Source organism: Corvus moneduloides, chromosome 7 (assembly GCF_009650955.1).
Source record: "Corvus moneduloides isolate bCorMon1 chromosome 7, bCorMon1.pri, whole genome shotgun sequence".
Taxonomy (NCBI): domain Eukaryota; kingdom Metazoa; phylum Chordata; class Aves; order Passeriformes; family Corvidae; genus Corvus; species Corvus moneduloides.
The window spans coordinates 12798048-12819820 of NC_045482.1; the positions used below are offsets into that span (position 1 = coordinate 12798048).

Sequence of the window (21773 nt, forward strand, 5' to 3'; positions counted from 1 at the left end):
TGTCCACACAGCCTTCTAATACACCACTAACCAACGGAGGTTATCTCTGCAAGGGGGACATGCAACATTAGGAATAGCATGAGCAGGAATGCTCATCGTTCCTGTGTTACACATGGTACAGAAGCACATCTGGAAGTACATTTCTGCTGACTGGATGTCCTGAGGTAACCCAAAATGTTATTGTATTCCCCATCTATCAGTGCCCAAAAACTGTCACTGTCTCTTTAGGACCCTGCTGCGGGAAGCTGGGGATGGGTGGGTGCTATCCCAGGTGCTTTTAAACTTGGTCCTGGCAGGCAGCTGGGCCCTACTGCTGTGTGGTCTTGGTCTTGCCTGAAACACAGGCTTTGCACTTTTTGGATTCTCTTTTTGGTTTTTGTCTCCCTCATCTCTAAGAGACTGCAGTTAGTGGTTTTCTCACCTTGGGAAGGGTATTTCTGGCATTTCAGGTCTCTCCTTATTCCCACGGGGTGTGAGATTCAGCAGTTTGGTATCTAGCAGTTATTTACTGTTAGTTTTTGCCTGTTGCTGTTCTGCTTGTTAGTAAACTTTTATTTTTTCACTTCTATCTACTTGTATTCATTCCTTATTGGTGGAAAGGGATTTGTTGAACCTATACAGAGGCAACTTATTCCAGAGTGTTGTCCTTTTAAATTGTCTTAAACCAAGACACTGGAACTGAGGAAGGAAGCACCAAGACTGATATTTGTGACTAAATCCATTATACCAGTAACTGGGTCACATTAGGGTCAACAGAGCCTGGTTTGGATTCCTTGCGACTGCATCTTTAGGTGTTCAGAGATTTCTTCCTGCTAATTAACCTTTCTGATGGAACAGTAGGTACCCAGGCAAAACACCATTGCTATAGAAACTAACAAGCCATGTGTGCCTTTCCCTCAGAAGTGTGACAATCAGCCATAACTCTGTCTGTATGCTGCAGTAAGAATAGAAGAGACCTTTAAGTGTTCCCCAGAGGACACAATGATTTTCTTCTCATTAAATAGGAGGTAGGCTATATGAAAGGATCAAACGATGTCAGGTTGTTAAATAAAGAAATTGTCCAATGAAGTGGAGTTCATCTTACATAATTTTGAATGCAAAACAACAGATAAAGAAATTGTCCAATGAAGTGGAGTTCATCTTACATAATTTTGAATGCAAAACTACATTTAAAGTAGTTTCAGTCCACACTTTTTGCTCTGAAGTGCTACAGTCCATACAAGAAATCTTGGATATAGATCTTGTCCTGAAGTTCTTTTTGTTTTTTAAATTGAGTAAAGAGTTGTATTTATTTATATTGTATTGGGCTGTACAATTTCTAGCACAATGGGTCATATTTAGGGATTAAATTCTAACAGACTTAAAATATTAAATTGTTTATTAAAATCCGTTTTGCTTTTAAAAGCAAAAACGGTGAAATAGGTTGAACTACATTCACTCAGGTAAGTCCCAGAGCAAATTCAATTTTTAAAGCCCCTGGATCTTTGCTGAATTAATTTCAAATGAAAAACAAAGGAAGTGGTTCTGTAGAACGGGCATTAAGCCAGGAGTGCTCAAACTGGATGTAAAAAGCACACGCTCCACTCCTGAGCTTCCCTGTACTATGAGGTTTTGCATCTTTAAGAGTGTCTAAAAAGGTGTACCAGGACCAGTCACATTAAAATCACATCCTGAATGCTCCTTGCTGTTACTGCAAGCAGTCTAAAGCATATTTGCTTTAAAATGTTGCCTTTCAGGTTTTTTAAAGGCTGAACCCATTGTTGCCTACTTTTTGTAATGCTTCGTGTATTCTATTCTTCTGTTTGCAGTCATTTAAAAGGTTAGGCACATACCTACTAACCATGTCTTCCTAAATAAATAGAAAACACTTTCGATAAAGCAGTATTAAAGAGGGGAAGAAAACAGATGGACGAGAAACTTCAGACATGGAATACCAAAGAATTTGGCATATGCTTCTTTCTATTTATAGTCAAAGCATAGAAAACCAAACATAGTTTGCAACATTTAGAAAGATTGGGCTCTGTTTATGATCTAGCTGATCTCAAAAGTCACTGTGTGCACTTTGTATTACATATAAAGACACAATTTAAGACCAATTTGATTGTGGCCTGTTGCTAATACATTTTTACGACTTATACAATACAAATCAAGATGTTATTGATACACATTCAGAGGACCAAAAAATTACACTTACTGTGAGAGGATGAGATTTTTCATCAAAAATATCCAATGATCTGTCAGAATCTCTACAAAACAAAAATCTCTGGTTTAGCAAAAAGAGTTAATTGGTAATGCTATGCTCTACTAAAAATCACTGTTCATTAAAGAGGATCAAGGGAACTATTTTACAGTTCAGCTTTTCCTAGAATATGGTATGGAGCTACCTCATATTTTTGCAAAGCATTTAATGATGCGTCCTTACAATTAAATATTTCACGTGCTAAACAATTAATAGCTTTCCATGTTCTTGTATTATGCTTACTACAGTTCTGCCTCAAAATGTGAAACCAGGTGAAACTCATTAATAGCATTTACTTCAAAAAGTCAGCTATAATTCAGAAGCATATGCTGGAACTAGTTGTAATGGCAAGAGTGATTTGTACATGGACAGAGTGTTCCTTCACCCATCAAAACTAATCCATACTTCTGTATTCAGGAAAAGGTGAACAAAGTCCAAAGGTTGATTTGTGGTGAGTTAAGTGACCTCACTCCTTGTTTTGGAGTTTTATGTGCTGTTGGATGGGTGAATTACTGACCCTTCCACAGCTGCTCAAGAGGAGGTACAAAGAGGAAGCAGATACAGCATGAAGTGCCAGATTTTTCACCTCCTTGGTCACTGAAGTGACCAAGACCATATTTGACTCTACAATCTAAGAGGTTTTTTTTCTAGTCTTAGTGATTCTATGATTCTATATCCCTGGCTCAAAAAGAAAGTAATTATATTTCAGCAAAGAAAGAGTTCACTCACCTGTTCTTTATATGGTAGAATATTGCTAATGTTACACTAAAAAGCAGAAAAGGAAAAAAAAAAAAAAAGATTTAACAAAGCATATTCCATGCAACTATTCCACTGCAAAAGCTGTCATTCAGCTCAAAATGTTACAAATCCATTTTGCAGTGACCTCCTCTCACATCCCCAGGTACTACACATCTCATTTCTGGTGTTTAAGTGTCTGGACAGAAATTGGCCAAATCAAATCTGCCAGCCAAGCTACCTTTACATTCATTGTATAGATATTTGTGCAACAAAATAAGTGTTAAGCGACATTTTCAACATATTCCTCCATTTCCTGATTAGGTGATATTTAGTGAAAATGTGGACTATTCCCAACTAAAATATAAGTCCTATTTGGTGTTACATATACCATTGCAGAGATTCTGCAGATGTTTTAACCCTGAGTGGCTGTCTAATTTAGGACCTGTCTAAAAAGGAGAATAATACAGATGGTATCATGCCAGCATAATCCAAGAAGTGGACAAGAATGGACTTCAGTCTCTGCTAAGTGAGGCAATAGGTTTCATATATTAACACTTGTCTACTGTGGCCAAATATCAGATTCTTTACTTGTCGTGATAACAGAACGCTGCCATCACAGGAACCTGTCACAAGAAAGTTCTGACCTGCTGTCAAGCTGTACAGCACTTCAGAATGGCACAAGCATCATTTTTTAGGTTTTTGTTTCTCTAGAGAAGGAAAAGTGACATGCTGCATACCTTTGTCTGAAACCAAATTTTAAAGTAACAAATCAACTTAGACATTTCCAAACTGTACTACACTATTAAATCAGTAAAGCCTTCTGGGACTCAATCCACTTTCCCCTCAAGCACGATAAAACGCCCTTCTCAGTTCTCAGCTGGTATCACCTAAGTGCAAATAACTGGCTTTCTGGAACTCAGGTCCAGCAGCCATTTACACTGGAGAACAGAATTATCACCTACCTAAAATAACATGTATGTGAAGAAAAAGCAGAAAAGGCCAGAACTAAACCCCAAGTCAGCAACATGCTGGTTTTCCACAACTAGAGGGCAGACTAATACCACTGGCAAGTACCAAACACAGTCCTGCAACTTTTCCTGCAATTCCATACAAAATCCATTTCAAGTTTTCCCAGGTTAAGAATTTCTTGATTTGGCTTTCAATGTGAACTAAACTCCCCACCTCAACACATACTTTCAAACCCAAAATGCTGACACACTTCTGCACTGCCTCAAGTGCAGGATGAGAATGACTTTGAAATAGGACAGTGCATGAGCTCTGTGACTGAAACAAGAGCTCCTCCAGCAGTCAGTTATCCAGACCTCTACACCCCTTCATGACCAACCTGCAGAAGCAGTGCTGTGCTTCTCTCATTCAAGAGTGCAGTTGACTTTGGAACAGACAAGACCCCCAGAAAATGCCAAATAACCTTTACAATGCCACTCAATGCCTTGTTGATGACAAGGGTCCTTACCACTTTATTGTGCTTCTAAGGTTAGGCTGACTGACGGTGCTGTCATCTATAAATATCGTTGAGCATGAGCTGTATTTTTTCGTGAGCTGCCCAGGAGAAACCTTGGGGTACAAAAAAAAAAAGAAGAAAAGAACTGAAATACATTCAAGAAGAGGGATTCTGTAAGATTCTGTTTAGCACACTGAATACTGGCTTTACACCTCAAGTGGTTACTGCACAGCAGGTCTCTGTGGGTGGTTGCTGCTGCAATGTAAGCTACCCTGTAGCCATCTAGTTCCTTTGTGTAAGATACATTTACAAATCATCCCTTGGAATACACAACATGATTTTAGATAATTTACAGCAGAAATAGCTGAGCTAAAGCAGCAAGTCCTCTGATCTTCTCAGTTCTCTCCCATTCCATTCTTGTCAGTTTGTGTCTCAGTCTTCCCTCTCTGCGATGTACTCTGTTAGATTTCCCTGTGACTCCATAATCAGCATCTCCCTTCTTTTACATCCTATACCTTTACACTGGCTGGTTATCCAGTCTTGCCCCCTGCGAAGACAGTTTTGCATTTGGGGTTTTGTCATGTTAAAGTTTCAAAAAAAGGAACTCTTTCCTGACATGGCTCCCTTCACACATGTCCTGTTTAGCATCTGGAATGTGGAAACAGAGTACCGCTATGACCTTACTTTTACTATTATTACTTAGAGCTAGCAATATGCTCCATCATCCATCCTCACCTGAACATTTTGTACTGTAAGAAATCTTCCAAAATAACCCTATCCAGGCTTCCCTGAGCATTTTAGAGAATACCTTGCACTAGAGATAGGACATCATAATTGAGGGAGGAATTTTAATCAAACAATTCAAGATTCATTAGTTTTCACCAGAATTTTTTTTAAATGCCATGTCTAAAACTTGAAAGTCTTCCATATGAAAATGTTGACACCCTTCACAACTCAATAGCTGCCTGGGAATATCTCCCATTTCAGCTGAAGTTTGCCAGCAAAAACAATCCAATCACACTTCACCTTGGTAGTGGCAGACCAAAGCTGGAATTGTAACAAAAAAAGAAAGAGGAAAAAAAAGGGGAAAGAATCACCCCCCCGCCCCTTGCATAATCAGGCTAAATAAAAGAGACTTGAAATCCTATTATCTTATCAGTACTTTATCAGTAGACACTTTTGCTGGACAATATTTTTTAAGCTTTATGTTACTAACTTCTACTCTTACCTTTACTAGTCAATGATTTTTTATCCACTTATTAATGACATCGCATCTTTTTTGCTTTGGCTTTTTTTTTGGTGAGTGAAGTGTCCAAACTGACTAATATTTGTGGAAGAAGCTCAGAGCATATTTTCAGACCTTAAAACTAATGGATTATCGCTTGTTTATCATACTGATGATATTTGTTCATTATTCTCTTTTCATACTGGATGCACTTCTTAAAAGTTCTATAGCAGTACTCAATCAGCAGCAAGTCCTTCAAGAACTGCCATCTCAGCTGAGAAATGAATGCAGTTTTGTTTCTGTTTAAAAAAAAATACAGACTGGTTTGCTTATATTTTCTTCTTTAGTTTCTGAAATGCTTAAGACTGACGCAACAAAAAAAATTCATTCTTATTTCTATGCTTTGTGATATTGTGCCTGATTATTTTTTAGAGATGGGCAAAGACAATTCAGCTTTACCTTTCTAAGGAAGATTTGGAACATGTGTAAGACTATATACCTAGAACTACTACAATTGTTTCCTTGAATTTGTCTTTGGCCCAACATCCTAATATTATTTATATAGAATCCGGTTCACTTACATGATTTATATGGTTACTCTTCCTCTTCTCTCGCACTAGAAAGAGGGAAAAAGAATGTGAACTCAAAGGTTTCCCAATTTACATTCAATAAAGTCATTCTATTAACCTAGTTTTCTAAAGTACGTGAGTATGAAAAGTTTCAAATTTTACTTTAGGTGTCTGGAAAAGTAGTTTGAGGAAAAATACCAAGTTTTTTCCAGCTAGTAAGCTACATATTACTTCTGTATACCCACATGTACATTTAGGAACAACTACTTCCCATCACACTAAGGGGAAAAATGTCTTAGCTTCGAAAAGATGCTGAGTATCATGAAAAACAGGGTAATTTCAGATAGTTCAAACAGACAATGTCCAACATCTGACAGCAAACAGAAGCAAAACCAGCACACCCTGAGCCTGCCAAAGGCACACAAAGAGGAAGTGAGGTGCCCAGCATTATTTACATGTTCTCTCTTCCCCTACTAGATGGCAGAAGGTAAAAGGGTATTTCACTATACAGAAGATACTGGCACAAGCTGTGCACCTATTTGTCATGTAACTGCAACCATGTCATTTGATCAATTTAAACTGTGTTAGTCTTTCAAAAGAGACTGCAAGGTTAAACTTCCAGCTGTGACAGCAGCAATACAGCAGTGTGTTAGGGAGAGCTGAGAGCTGCACACATGCACAAAGTATACAAATGTGACCTGCATGGACAGGCACCTCTCCAAAGTTTTAACCTCAGATCATTACCACTCTTTAGCAGGACACATTCTCTTATATACTTACTCTTTGGAAAAACTGATAATTGGAAAAGAGTATCCACATTTTTTTAGTCTTTTTGCATAAATCAAAACTCATAATCCTGATAACATCTCACTGAGAGAGAACTTATGGATATTAATTCTACTAATTCTATGGAAGGTCAACTGAAGAAGAACAAGGGAAATTAGAAAATAAATTATTCTGCCTGACTTCTCCATAAAAATCAATTAATTAAATACAAAGTTCAGAGAATAGTTTAAGAGTTACTACCTCACCTAGCAGAGCCTTTTTTTACATGAACACAAGTCTACACAATTCAATACATTTCATTTGAAGAAAACCAAACCATGTTTGAAAGCAATACTACCCCCAACAAGCCTGTTCACGTAGTTTGAACACTATCTGCAGCAAGGCACAGTGACAGTGTTCATGAACTCTGTCAGCTTGTGAGCTGCACCTTCAGCACTGCTCATCTGAGAGGTGTCTGAAACGAGCGGCTCAGACCCTCTGGTTGTGTGAAGACTGATCTTAGAGGCCCCAAAAAAAAGGGGTCTTTACATTTCCTTGGTATCACCCCTTCTGGAGAACCAGGCTAGTGCTTGTTTCCACTGCTCACAGACTATCTGAGCACTGCAAAGTTGATACAACTGACAATTTAACCACTTGCCACAAGACTGAATAGCAGGACAGCAACCGACAGACCTGTCAAAGTAATTCTTTTCTGTGGCAAAGCTGTGACAAGTTAAAAGACACACTGCAGCTTTCCATCAACACATTCAAACTCAAGTGCATCACTTTCTTAGCAAAACAGTGCTTCAAACAAGAACCAACTATAAAAGAAACAGAAGCATTTTAAAAAGACTGTCTTAAAACTTTTCTTCAGTTGCAACTTCAAAATGTCCTGTTGTCAGAATTTGGTTTTATTTGTGCAATATAGAAATGCCCCCACTTTTTAACAGCACTTTGGAATGCACAAGCTATAGCAATTGTTTCAAAACTGAGTTATTAAGTAAATATAGGATGTGCAAAGAAATTGAAAATCCCAATACATCTATATAATTAAAACCAGGACTGGAGAATATTTATCCTCTGAAATTATTCAAACAATTTAAAACAACATATTCAAAAGCAATGGATATAGACTAATGGCTTAGGCTTATTATTTATTACAGAAAATTTAATTTATTTTTTAGAAACTACATTTTTTTTTACTTTAAAACAATTTTTAAAACAGTCCTTGGTCATAAAAAACACCACCATTGCCTGAAGCTTGAATTACACTAATGAAGAGAGCCTTGACTACTAGGATCTGCACTCTGAAATCTGGTATTTAAGCATTTTGAAGAACAAGTGATTTTAAGTGTTAAGTGAAATGGTCTACAAACACGTTTCTGTGTAAATACATAAATTACTAATCCCTATGCTTTGAAAGAATTGAAGCACGATGTTTTTGAGATGTTACTTTTGGTTATTTTTCCAATTTTTTTCCTGTTTTTTGTTAAATTGGAAAAAATCTCAGCTTACCATCTGTTTGTGACTTGCTCAGGAAAATTGTGCTTGCTCTGGGATGATCAGATGGATTAGATTCCAAGGCTAAATCTGAAACAGAAGGGACAAAAAAAAGAAGATACCTTTAACAAATGATGATAACTGCAACAATTGCCACCCAGCCTCAAAGTGCTCAAGCACAGTGATGGAAACAAGATCAAACCCACATAGAATGGGCTGTCTCTCTGAAATAAAACCTTACTTTTGCCAAGATGAATAAAAATTTTACATTTTTCCCTCTGAAAAAAAAATCTGGACAGGGAGATCTCAAAAAACAACATTCATCTTCAGAAATCAATCTGTGCCCCTGCGTGTTAGGGTAGGTGGGTGTGGGACATGTCCTCAGTAGTGGGCAGAAAGCTAAAACTTTATCAAGAGAATAATTGAAAAAAAAACCATACCAAAACAACAAAAAATTATCAGTGCTGATCTTTCCCTCTGTGGTCTTTCCCTCTATGCTTTATGTACCAAATACAGCAGGAAACAATCTGTGACCTTACAAAAGAACCTAATAAGTAACATTTACAGTGCTGATAAATATCAAAACGTGAAGCTTACACTGTTTGGTTCTTTTGGAATTTCAAGTAAAACCATGTAAAGCTAAAACAGAGTTATTGAAGAACAAAATGATTTCTTTAATCCTGTGCCACAACAGAGCAATGATGGCACTAGAAGAGGATATATTACTCCCTTAGATTAAGATGGAAGTGATCACAAAAGTTGGTTGGTGAAACTGTAACCATCATGATGAAATTCTGAGCTGCCTTAGCTTTGACAGAAGAAACAGCTGTTCCCAGGAAGTCATGCTACAGACACAGTGACTTATGGGAACACATGAACAGAACAATCTGGGCCTGTGATCCTCTTAAGTCCTTGAAAGAGCAATTTTGCATCCATTTACAGTTGTCATGCCACGCCAGCCATACAAGCACACACACTCGTGCATGAGCACTTGGACTTTTAAGTGTTTAAGGTGGGACACCAACACAGTTGCCACACCCCTAAAAAGCAAAGCCATCTAAGAATCACCTTTTAATTAAAAAACCCCATAATCTTTATGCACCCAACCAACAGAACTCTGCCAAACCACAAACTGCCTGCATGCTGGAAGTCTTACCTGTGTGAATGTTTGTGCTACTGCGCCCACCCCACAGCACAGCCACAGCCCCCATGTGGCAGCAAGGGAACATAACTGCAAAAGTACACTGTAATTTTTAATCTCTACTGTGTAAGTCATGTAGCCAACATCTGTTTAGGAACACCATGACTGTTCGAAAGGGAATTTCCCCCTCCTCTCAAAAAAGACCAGAGTCAGCCATGAAAGCAGACCATCTTGTGAAGATTTAAAAAGCTAATTTACAAACCCAGTATTTCTGTTGTTGCCTTACTATGCTCATTCACAGCACACAGTGAACAGATATCCGAATTTAATCATGCAGTTAAAATAGAAGAAGTCCTGGCTTAGAAACCCTAGAATGGAACTTGCCTCACAGCTCATACCTCAAGTACTACTGATATACAGTTGATTCTCTGAAAAAATAAAATAAAAATCCAGCACGCAATAGCATGCCATACTGCCACATTTTAAGTACCATTTGTCACATCTTAACAAAATAGTATAACTTGTTTAAAAATTGTCCACGAGTTTGAGGAGTTTCTAAAACTGATTGAACAAAATCACATTTAAGAGACAGTATACAGCTTCTAATGCTAGCACTGCATTAACAAACAAATCAACAAACCCAACACAAACAGTGATTCAGAAGTGGAAGTATTTTGCCAGCCTACCAAGTAACTGAAGTGTCATCAACAGGCAGAACAAGACTGCAATATGCAGACTTAAAATACAGATTATTATCAGCAAGTTATGATGCAAAGAGAGCAAACAACTCAGAACTTATTTATTTACAGTTCAGCAGCAACTTTTAGAATAACTGCGTAAGTCAAGTTAGAACAGACCTCAGAGGTCTCTAGTTCAACCTCTTGCTGAATCAGCTTTTGGTAGAACACAAGGCTGCTCAAGACATTACCGAGCTGAGCCTTGAAAACTTCCAGTGAGGGTCCACAGAGCTTAGATCACTTTTCCCATTAGGGGGACTAATGCCTACAGGGCTGTGAGACTCACTGTGGAATGGTAGGGAAGAGCCTGTAGGACTGTACAAGACTTGTGCCGTATTTAGGGGAAGACAGCAAAGGAAAACTGGGGAGGAACAAGCACAGGAAAACTGAAGGAAAAGGGCTACTGACGTCAGTAACTCTTTACACAGGACTCCATGTTTCGCCTTGCTGAATTTCATAGGGCTGGTGTTGGCCCAGTCCTGTCCAGATCCCTCTGAATAAGCAGCCTCCAGCACATTGACGGTTGGCTGTCATCTGCAATCTGGGCATCCTCCATCGCCTCCTCCAGGTCACTGATAAATGTTAAACAGGACAGATGCTTTTTTTTCCCAGGGAAGGGACAGTACAGGGTAACACCCATCTTCCCTCACCTCATAAAAAATACACTACTATCTTGACTTCCCTATGGTTTTGATTTATTTTGAAACCATAAGACTTGTTAATGCTCACTTCTTACATAGCTTCTGCCTCTTCCTGGGCTCTGCCAGTCCCTATACCCATGCGTCTTACATAGAAATCAGATCTAGGACTAAAAGCACAAGAATGAATATAACTAACTTTCATCCCAGACAAGAAGTGTCTGCAATGTCTTCTTGTCATTCCAAAGAAGATCCACAGCACTGCAGCATGCACTGAGTGACACAAAATTGACAAGGACACACAAGTCAACCCCCAAACCAAGCAGACCCACACATTTAAGGAGAGGAACAGAATTGAAAGGATAATAGACTTTACTGGCTCCAGTTCCATGGTGGCTCTGCCAGACACTAGGAGCTTTCTGTTGGACAAAGTCTGGTGTACCAGCACCCACAGCACATTAAACCCACAACACAGATTATACAACCAGAGTTAAGGTACTAATGAAGTCCAAGACGTATCACACAGCTCTCAGTACAAAACCCCACCAGAAATGATCAGGGCCAACTGTAGCTGGGTTTGTTATTCCAGGGTAACATGGCATGAGCAGACACAGTGCACCTGCTTTGGTCTTGCAAGAGACTGCAAAGAAAGATGCATTTAACAGACCACCTCCCTGTAGCTTTCCCCTTACAAGCAGCCAGAGAATTTTAACCATCCTACCTGTGCCATTTTCCCTGGACAATGCTTTTTTCTAAGCAATGGAAAAATTAGTCATGTGATTTGTTTGTCCTAAACTGCCAGTGTTGCTCATGAAATACCAAAAAGCAACAGCAATACATCTGATGAAGGAAATATAAGGCAAAAGGCAGATAAGGACGTGAGCAGAGGTAAAATGTAATGGGGAACAGCAAAAGAAATGGCAGAGGAAGAGATAAATCTGCAAACAATTTGACTCACAACCAAGCATAACTCCTTATACTTCATCCTGATAGCACTTATGTGTCCGAAGCCAAGATACTAGCCCTGAAAGTAAGGGTGAGTCTTGAGTAGGAGCATCAGAAGTTGTATGACAGAAAACTCAAGCTTCACAGAAAGCTAACAGAAAAAGAAAGCACGTATGCCACAGGATAAACAGGAATAACAGAAATTAAAGCATGCAGAAACAACAATGAGAGAAGTGAGAGGAACAACAGGATGATATAAAAAACAAGAAAACAGCTCCAGAACATTTTTGTTCTAGAGGCTATTAACTCAGTAGAAATCAAAACACTTTCTATCAGATCCTCATACTTAGTGATAAAGAGGTGAGAAGGGAAAATTCCCACCTGGAATTAAATCTATGAGAGCAGCACAATAATGCTGCTACACAAGGGCCCTTCCCCTGTCTCTGAGAAGTGTATTAAAAACAACCTTTCCCCTTTGTTTCTCTGCATCTCTCAGAGCCATTTACTCGTGTGTACTACCAAGCTTGTCAGATCAACCCTGCCTCCAAGTGGAGCAGAGAGAAGCCTGAACTTGCTTCCCTCGGCCATTGTTCCCCCTTTGATTGCCCTTCAGACAATCTCAGCCACCTCTGCTGCTGCTGAGCACGCACAGTCCCCCACAGGGCAGATCACGTCAATTTTAAAAGCAATCCTGTGACCTAGCTCAAGATCTTACATCCTTTCCACAACATAAAATCCACATGAAGACTTTACTTCTATCCATGCCATGTAAGAATGTGGGTAGGTTTTAGGAATTTATAATGCTAGCTACTTATCTATGGTTTACACACCTCCACAGGTGACTTCTAATTATTACAAACACATTTTACACATTGCATCATGCTATGTGTATTATCCCATGAATAAAGCTGACAGTCAAAGATGTCACTAAGTAGCAGCTCTTTGATAATTCCAGAACAATACACTATTACATTTCCTTTAACAGTTTTAGCCCCATCCTTTGCTTTACTAGACAGCAGTAACTTTTTGATACAGCACATATTTAAAGCAAGCATCTCTTTGCTGTAAATGGAGTTTTTTCACTTGCTCAATGACTTATTAGTTGTGACTAATGCTTGAGTTTCCCTTATATTTCATTAGCTTATGCTGTAGAGATGCAAGTCACTTAACACTCCCAATAAAGATGTAAAAATGATAACAAATTAGACAAGCAAATCTGCCAATCCATTTCAGAAAGTCTGTTATTCCTAACAATAACTTCATATAAAATTATTTCTACGTCAAATTACGTTATTCTAATCCTTTTCCCAAAACCTTTTAGGAAAATTACAACTCTGGTTTCTAAATTTAACCTGCTTTGTTTATTTGTCCCAGCCACACCAAATGCCCCAGAGAGCCCAGCATGCATAGGCTGCTTTCCATTTGCAACTCTCATTGTTAAAAGATTGTTAAAAGATTATTTCTAAATGTTATGAATTTACACAATACACACAGAAGGATGTTTTAAAGCTATTTAAAAGCTGTCAGTTGATCTTTATGGCACTACTACAGAAACAGTAATATCATTGCCAATACCCAGCACATATCTAAGTGCACACTGATGTTTTGGAAGGATGCAGAAATCACTTCAATATACAACAAGCTCTCTTAATTAGAAAGGAATTATTTGCTCTTTTACACCACACTTCAGAGTTGGGCTGGAGAAACTGACACAGTAGACATTTCAAATTTGCTACTAAAATCAAAAGTATTTAGAAAGCAAAAGTGCAGAATATATATTAAATACAGGAGATTAGGGTTTAAATAATTTATTAATTTCTGTGGCTTAAAAAAAATCAATACAGTATTAATACATGTTCTTTCATTTCTTAAAGTGCAGGAGGATCCACACCACTCTCTGCAGCCTCCACAGGACATCCCAACATGATCCTATTGCACCCTGTTCACAGCCCCTGCTGGGGAAACACAGGGGACAGATCTGTTCCACACAACACAACGCCCACCCTTTCTGGGACCAAACGGAGCCCAGGAAGCTTCCACATGTTTCCTGATGTACCTGCCAGGGTTATAAGCACTTCTACAGATTTTAGCCAAGGCAGGGTGTCAGGAGTGCCCCAAATTCCACAGCAAAAGCAGGACAAGTTAAAACAACAGTAAACAAGATGCCCCCAGGATTTTATCTTTGAACTAGAAGGAAAACAGTAGCTCACAAGCTAGATCTTAGAAGTAACTAACATTTTGTTAGGGCTGTGTTCCTGTACTGCATTTAATGTAGGACCATTTAAAGGACAGGGAGAAAGAATTAGTTCTATGCTGTCACTTTTTATTCCCCACATTGACCTTCACACGTAACACAATTCACTATCACCACAGGCTAAAGTAGAAGTCCACAGCTCTGATTTTCTAACTGATAAGACAAAACAAAAATTTCCAACTGTACCCATTAAAGAGCAACCAAATTTTAGAATCTTAGATCCATGCTGGCACAGCAAGTGTAAGGAAAGCCTTCCTGTAACAATTCCTCCCATGTTCTCTGCCTTACTTCCAAGCTGTGGTTCAGAAAGCAGAAGAGGTGAGTGCCAGAAATTCCAGTCTCAGGTAGTGTCTGCAAGTGCAAAGCAAGACATACTGCAGTGTTTGCTGGTGTCACATGCCACCTGATGGACTGGCACACGGTACATTTTTCACCTCTTCCGATTGCTCACATTTGCAAACTTCACATGAAGTCTGGACCTTACCTGCAGTTTGTTCTGTAAAAGAAAAGTAACTATCAACATAACAAAACATGTCCAAGGGCTTTACAGAAAAGCTTTTTTTAGTCTTTGAAAGATACTGGCATTCAGCAATCTATTATCTGAGCCTAACTGACACATTTCATAACAAGCCAGTGTTAGTTTTCACACTGGAAAAAAATCAACAATGTTTGATTACTGCAATAATTCAAGACCCTTTCAGAACTCCAAACAGAAGCAAAGCTGTGCTATACACACACAGCTCATCAAACACTGTAGAATGCTATCAGGCTGACAGGGGGATTTTTGTGTAAGCTGTTAAGGTAATCCTGATATTTACATCACCTGCAAGGAGGATCTTCAGTTTTATTCATCTGGCTTTACTACAAATTTAAATAAACAGCACCAAGTTTCGTTAAGTCAGTACCATCCTCACTTATGTCTTGAAATCGAAACATTCAGAGTTTTCTTCTGAAAACACTATTTTTCTAGTGAGTGAAATGGAAGTACACATTCAAACTCTAGCTGTAATGAAAAAAAAAAAAACCAGACTGGTTTAAAAATCTCAACATAACCTTGCTGGCAAGGTCTGGGTTCTTAAATGTTTGGTAGAATTTCCCTTCTGCCTCCCATAGTAACGTCTTCTTTTTCCCTGTATGTGGAAGAAACATTGTTAGAAATGTTAATTTAACGTGCAATGTGAATCTGGGAGGAGTAGGGTTTTGTGTTTTGTTGGCTGTGCAAGAATTCATTCCCGTTAGTCAGCTTTTTGGTATGACCTCACCACAATGATCACACTTGAGAGAACACATACTTCTAGCCACAGAACTTCTGTTGTTCTACAACATGTACCCTGCAGGTAGGAGGGAAAACAGCAAATCTCCTGAAGAAAGCCAGTAAAGGAAAAGGATGCTAGAGGTAAGCCACACGGAACTAGTTAAAAAAAAAAAAAAAAAAAAAAAAGATGAAAATGAATTCCGTTTCCTTAGTTCTGTAAGTTTCATCAAACCCCTCTGATTATATATTTCCTTTCAATACCTGTTGTGCTGAAAGCCTGAAAAAACACACCAGAAACACAAATCAGTCTCCCTCCACATGAGCTTCATATTCATATTTTCCAAATCAACTACTCTTAAAAACCTAAGATTTACTTGCTTGCTGCAAGTCCCCATGACTTACTGAAGAGAGAAAAGGATAGAGGATTCTTTAGTTGCCAGCAGCATCCAAGCATAAGAACACAAATACAAATACTGTACTGCAGCAATGAATTCTTTTATTTCCAATTCCCAAATCTGTAGGTCAGTTTCATCACTGTTTCTGGATTCAGTCATTTCCACTACAGATACTTCACAGATTGTTTCTAGAGGCCATGACATCAGGCTTCTTCAGACAACAACATGGAAGGTGTTTCAGGCTTTCAGAAAGCCCAACACTTCCCATTTGTTAAGATCGCAGACTATCTCTGCACCTGCTACAAATACCTTTGTAGTGAATGCCTAGTCAGTTTTTGGAAAGGGATATTGACAGTTATGGGGAACCAAGAGTGAGTCTAAGTTAGGTGAAAAACTCAGTGACTACAAGGAAGAAAGGAGAGGGAACACTACAAAAGGCACCAGAGCATCATTTACTTTTTAGCTCTGGCTTCATGTTTGTCTAAATAGACAATGGTATTTGTCAATCTATGCAGCTACAGATCTTCAAATAGAGACACACAAAAACCAACACAAGATGGTTAAGCCTTTCCTGTGATGAAAACTGCTGGCATCAAAAAGCTGATTCCTTGCACCAAAGTGTTTTAACTTAACTAACACTTTAACTAGGATTTAAAAAAAAAACCCCAAAAACAAAAAACCCCCTGAACTAAAAAAAAAAAACAGGAAAAAACCTCCACCCACATGGCTGAAATAAGCTGAAATTATATAAGAGAAGCAAATGAACAGTATTTAGATCTTCTGCAAGGAGGTTTATAGACAAGCTGTTAGTGAAACCAGATCACAGACAATCAATACATCCAAATTTCTGTTCCTCTTCAACACTGATTAATAACTGCAGCATGCAGTCAACCTGAAGCTTTGAAGAATTACTCCAGGCACTAGCCTGAGCCTGTTCAGGTAAACCTCACTTACTTCATCCCTATTAACTCTCCTCTTCAAAGTCCCCTTCCATTTGCCTTCCCATCTAACCTCTTTGTGATGACCATATCCCACTTAGCTCCTCTCCTGATCCCATCTGCTGTTCCCTTTCATCCCTGACTGTCTTTTCCCCTGTCATTCTCCACACCCAGTTATTCAGGTGAGGGTACCAGGTCAGTTTGTCCCACCACTTCAGTAGGGCAACACTCTTCTCCTTGATTCAAGGCAATCAAGCAAACCTCTGCTCAAACTCAGCTAACAGCAGCAGTGGAGGGAGAGTTTTCAAGTACAAGTGAGAAACATCTGCCAAGCAAGGTCTTGTTCTAGTTTAATCCCAAGATCAAAGAATTTTTGAAGAAGTAGATCTATGTTTAAACATAGGGATCTAGCAAAAAAGTGTCAGCCATAAGAAGTTCTCCCCCAAATAACCAGAAAAAAAAAAGTACAGGGGGGAAAAAAAAAGGAAGCCCAAAATAAAGATTAGCAGACACTCATTTGGGGGGGAAAAACCCAAATAACCACCCCAGTAATCACCACAGACCAAATGACACACTAAGATCAAAGAACTACCATTACTAAAACTAGATAGGAAAGCCTTTTTGGTCAATTCAAACTGTGTTGAACCGTTGATTTAAGGAACACTTAATGCTCAGCTGAAAAGTCAACTAGCTGCTTTAGATTCATGGCAGCCTTTGATATTTAATATTAGCAGTAGGCATGAACCTATTTGGAAGAAACTACTGTTTTCAAAGTCATGTTTATTCCTGTTTACTTAACCCAACTTGGCTTAACATATCAAACCACAAATACAGGCTTACTTCTCGTTCGGAGAAAGCATGCACCAAACAGGTTATGGCTCAGGATCTTGAGAGCCATAAAATACAAAATCATCCTTTAAATTCTCTCAGTAGAGGATCTGATAAAACTTTCCTGTTTGAATTAACCTTTGCTGAAACATTAAACTTCCAGTTTTACTGTGTGTTTTACTGCCATTCCACCTACCACTCCTTTTTTGTCATACATAAATACCACATCATAATCTCCCCATTTTAAGAAAATGAGATTTTTCTTGTTCCATTCTGATCCGATTCAGACAATCTAAGCAGTGCTGACTGGAAAGTAGTGCCTGTTAAGAAGAGTGCTGGAGAAGCTACAAAATAATCCTTACTTAAGAGCACAGACCTGCAAGGAACACATTCCACTTGCTATGAAAGAGCAACACAAAGCTATGAAACAACACAAACCAAAAAATCCAAAGCTCAGTTGGTAACTTCTGCATTCCTGATACAACCAAAACATTCAATTTTAGCCAAACAAGCGCAAAAGTACTTAAGACAGACTTAAGAACAACAAACAACGTAGAGATAGAAATTTAAGGAATGAAGCATCTCCATCACATTTGGATGCTAGCTTTCTGATACATATAGCTGTTTTCTTAGAAACTCCTAGAACTGAGCAGCATGGAACAAAAATAGCCAAAATGATCTTGACTTTTTTTCTTGCAGCCTTCTCTTTTCTCCCTGCCAAAGGATTCAAGAAGAGGGCAGTCAGTGGTTCTCAGCCTTCCGTTACAGACTAAGTTTGCATCTTAGCTAGCCTATGATATTATACATTAATCAATTACAGAAGTACATTTTATCCCCCAAATGAAACTAAAGCTTTGTAGTAGTCAACAGCACAGAAACACGCAGGCTGTTTGCGTGGTTTGGGTATGCTGACAGCTTTTACATCCTAGAGTTTAAGAGGAATAAGCATAGCTATCTGTTCTATTACAGATTTATTATTTCATAGAAGGTATTAAATTAAACAGATAGCTGTCTCACTTCAAACTTCTTTATAAAGCCTGTTTCATAACACTTGATTTCAAACTTCACAAACAGTGCTTTACATTTTGAAGTTAATTGCTTTAATTCTATCCAGGTAATGCTTTGTAACACTCAAAAGTCAACACAAGAAGTTTTACTTTTAATATTGACTATCCAGAATTTTATTTTAATAAAGGTATCAAACTTTGATACTTTCTGCACCCCTAAAGAGTTGTATCAATCAGAAAACTTCAAATAGCATCTATCACTTGCAGCAGATCTACTTTGGAGGGCGATAGTGAACCACATACCACTGTAAAAGTGATCTTTAAAATCATCTTAAACATATACTACTTATGCAGTTCTAATTTTAGGATTATCTCCTGCCTCAAGACTGAAGCTTCCATAGTGTCCGGACACATAGCCACAAAAGTAAAATTTGTGATAGACAGCTACTATCTTACTCTTGGACTATACACTCTTATTTAGGCTTGCAAATTCAAAAAAATTAAATACTTCTCTACTTCAAGGCCAGTCCTGTAATGTGGATGAATTCACAATTAAATCGGTTACTTACCACTGCTGACATGATCACATACTAAAGATTCAAACAAATACAACCCTTATTCCTGAGGAGATTTGTTCAGCTTAGGCATTTTTACTTGGCTTATTAGAATCTTTAGAGAGTTTAGCTCCTCCTCCCCTAATGAGTTGAGAGAGTTCTGAACTATCTTCCTGCAAAAATAAAGGTTTAATTCTCCTAGGCAGCAAACATAATTTCTACTACTGCACAGCTGTCTCACAGGAGATCCAAGGGCCTGACTGTTCCATCTCACTTCTGGAACAGCTGCACCATATGGTGCTGTGCAGAACCCTGCAAGTTTAATAATTCCATTTCTGAAGGTCTCCTCACACTCTTCTGCAGCCAGTCTAATAGCAAAAAAATTTTTCTCAAGTTCGAGAACAGTATGGATTACAGTGGTTATTGTTATTGTATACACTGTACATTAAAGATGTCAGGCAGGCTATCTCTTTCCAAGTGAATATATTTCACATAGGTGTGGTTATAACTGCGAAGAGGAATAGCAAGATGTTTGTTAATTAAACTGAGTTTTGAATATCATGAGGTGTTAGACTGCGCTGTGCGGCTCCAGGAGCACCACGTGAGCGCCCGGCCAGACAGGAGCACCCCTAACCTGTTACATGCCTCGGAATTCCCGCAGCACAGCCCTGCAGCTCTCCCGGCTGAGGAGGAGATGCCTTCCAGAGCGAGTCGGTGAGGTACCAGTGCTCCGGGCGTAACTGCAAGGAATCTGAGCAGCACACACGTACTTTCCCATGAGTCCAAGGAAAGCAAATTTGGAACACCGAGAACTACGCGACAAGGAACGCCGGTGTAATGAGTCCCCAGTTATAACCCTGCACAGCCAGCGTATAAATTACCCACGTCCAGCCATGGTGATGTCATATGCACACAATCTTTGTAATTCTTAATTCCCTTACTCCCCACACACCCTCTTCCTTCCTCCTGTTCAACAGAGACTGGAAATGCAGCAGCTTTTGCGATCTGCCTGAACACTGCGACCGAGTCCCGACTCCATAGTTAAGTAGAAACGAGCGGCCAGACTTCTCCACCTCAGCCGGGAGCAGCCGGGGGCTCTGCCACGTTCCCTTCTTGCTCCCGGACCCCCTCTCCGGGACCCGGGCTGGGCCGGGCGCTGCCGGGCAGGGGAGGCGCTCCTCGCCCGGGCGAGGACTCGCTGAGCGGCCCCAGGCTTGTCCTGCGGGCGGAGGTCCCGGCCCGGACCCGGACCCGCCGGGGCTGTGCCGGCGCCGTGACAGCCGCGGGGAACTTTGCCTGGGGCGCGGCGCGGGCCGAGCCCCGCGGGGCCGGCGGGACCGCGCTGCCCCCGCCGCCGGACAAAGGGGCCGCGCCTCGGGCCGCCGGTGCCCGCCGGGTACCCACCCGGGCGGAGCGGGGGCACCGAGGGGACAGGGATGCGGTGCCCGGCGCCCCCCGCCCGCCCGCCGCTCACCATCCGGGAACTCCCGGTCGCTGATGTGCTGGAGGTGGGGGCCGCCGCCGCCGCCGGGATCCGAGTCCCCCGACTCGGCCTCCGCCGACCCCGAGCCGCCGCCGCCGCCGCCCGCTGCCGCCGCCGCCTGATACGCGTCCGCCCAGCGATCGGGCCCCGGCGCTGCCCCGCCGCCGCGGGCCCGGCTGAGCTTGGGGCTGGCGTCCGGGGATACGCAGCAGGTGACGGTATTGCCCATGGAGCTCGGAGCTCCCCCGCCGGGCCCCGGCTGCGCGGCTCCGGGCTGGGCCGGGGGAGGGGAGGCGGGCGCAGGGCGGGTCGGAGCGCGGGGCGGGCTCAGCGCCGCCGCCGCCGCCGCCCCCGCCCCGGCCGCGCGCGGCCCCGCCCGCCCCCACGGCCGCGCGACCGCCCCGCCGCCTCCTGCGCACGGCGAGCACGGGCCTCGCGCGAGCGGCCGCCGGGGGGAGCCCGGGCCCCGCCCCGCGGCCGCCCAATCGCCTCCGGCCGCGGCGCCGCGTGACGGCCGCTCCGCCAATGGGCGCGGGGCTCGTCCCGCGGCCGCCGCCGCGCCCTCCCCTGCCCTGCGCCTCCCCCCTCCCCTCCCCGCGCCGTTCCCACGCGCACGCGCGCACGGACCGCCGGGCGCGAGGCCTCGGACGCGCCCCCATGGCCGCGCCCCCTCAGCGCCGCGCGCTCGGCCCCGCCCCCGGGGGGCTCGCGCTGGCCGGGCGCGCACGTGCTGCGGGCGCGGCGGGAGCGGAGCGGCCGTGCGGGAATGCGGGAATGCGGGACAACGAGGGGACAGCGGCGGCCACTGCACCGCGCAGGAGCGTGAGCCGGAGCGCCGGCACTGCCCCGCCGGCAGCCCCACCGCTGCGAGTGCGGGCAGCTCGTGGCCGGCTTTCCCCCCTCCTTTTAAAGGGCTTAAGAACTCCCGCCCCTGGGGCAGCAGAGCCTCGGCAATGCCGCGTCCCGCCCGCCGCTCGCTGGGTGCTCGTGTCGCTGCTGTGCACGGTACCTGCCAGCAGCCCGGGAAAGGGACACTGCACGGGGCCGCCGGCATCCCCACGGGCCACTGAAAGCCCCCAGCAACTGCGCATTTGCTTGCT

The 21773-nt window shown here is 41.8% G+C and overlaps 1 protein-coding gene across 1 annotated transcript in view; it reads right to left on the reverse strand.

Moving 5' to 3' along the window:
* CCNYL1 (cyclin Y like 1) overlaps window positions 1-21117 on the reverse strand; it is a 33469-nt gene extending 12352 nt beyond the window's left edge. The window contains exons 1-6 of the mRNA XM_032114141.1: window positions 20665-21117; window positions 8514-8588; window positions 6246-6280; window positions 4452-4552; window positions 2969-3004; window positions 2195-2246 (exon numbers count right to left, since the gene is read on the reverse strand). Coding sequence (XP_031970032.1) covers window positions 2195-2246; window positions 2969-3004; window positions 4452-4552; window positions 6246-6280; window positions 8514-8588; window positions 20665-20902 — 537 coding nt within the window. The 5' untranslated portion in view covers window positions 20903-21117. The remainder of the gene's footprint in view (window positions 1-2194; window positions 2247-2968; window positions 3005-4451; window positions 4553-6245; window positions 6281-8513; window positions 8589-20664) is intronic.
* Between the last annotated feature and the right edge of the window lie 656 nt (window positions 21118-21773).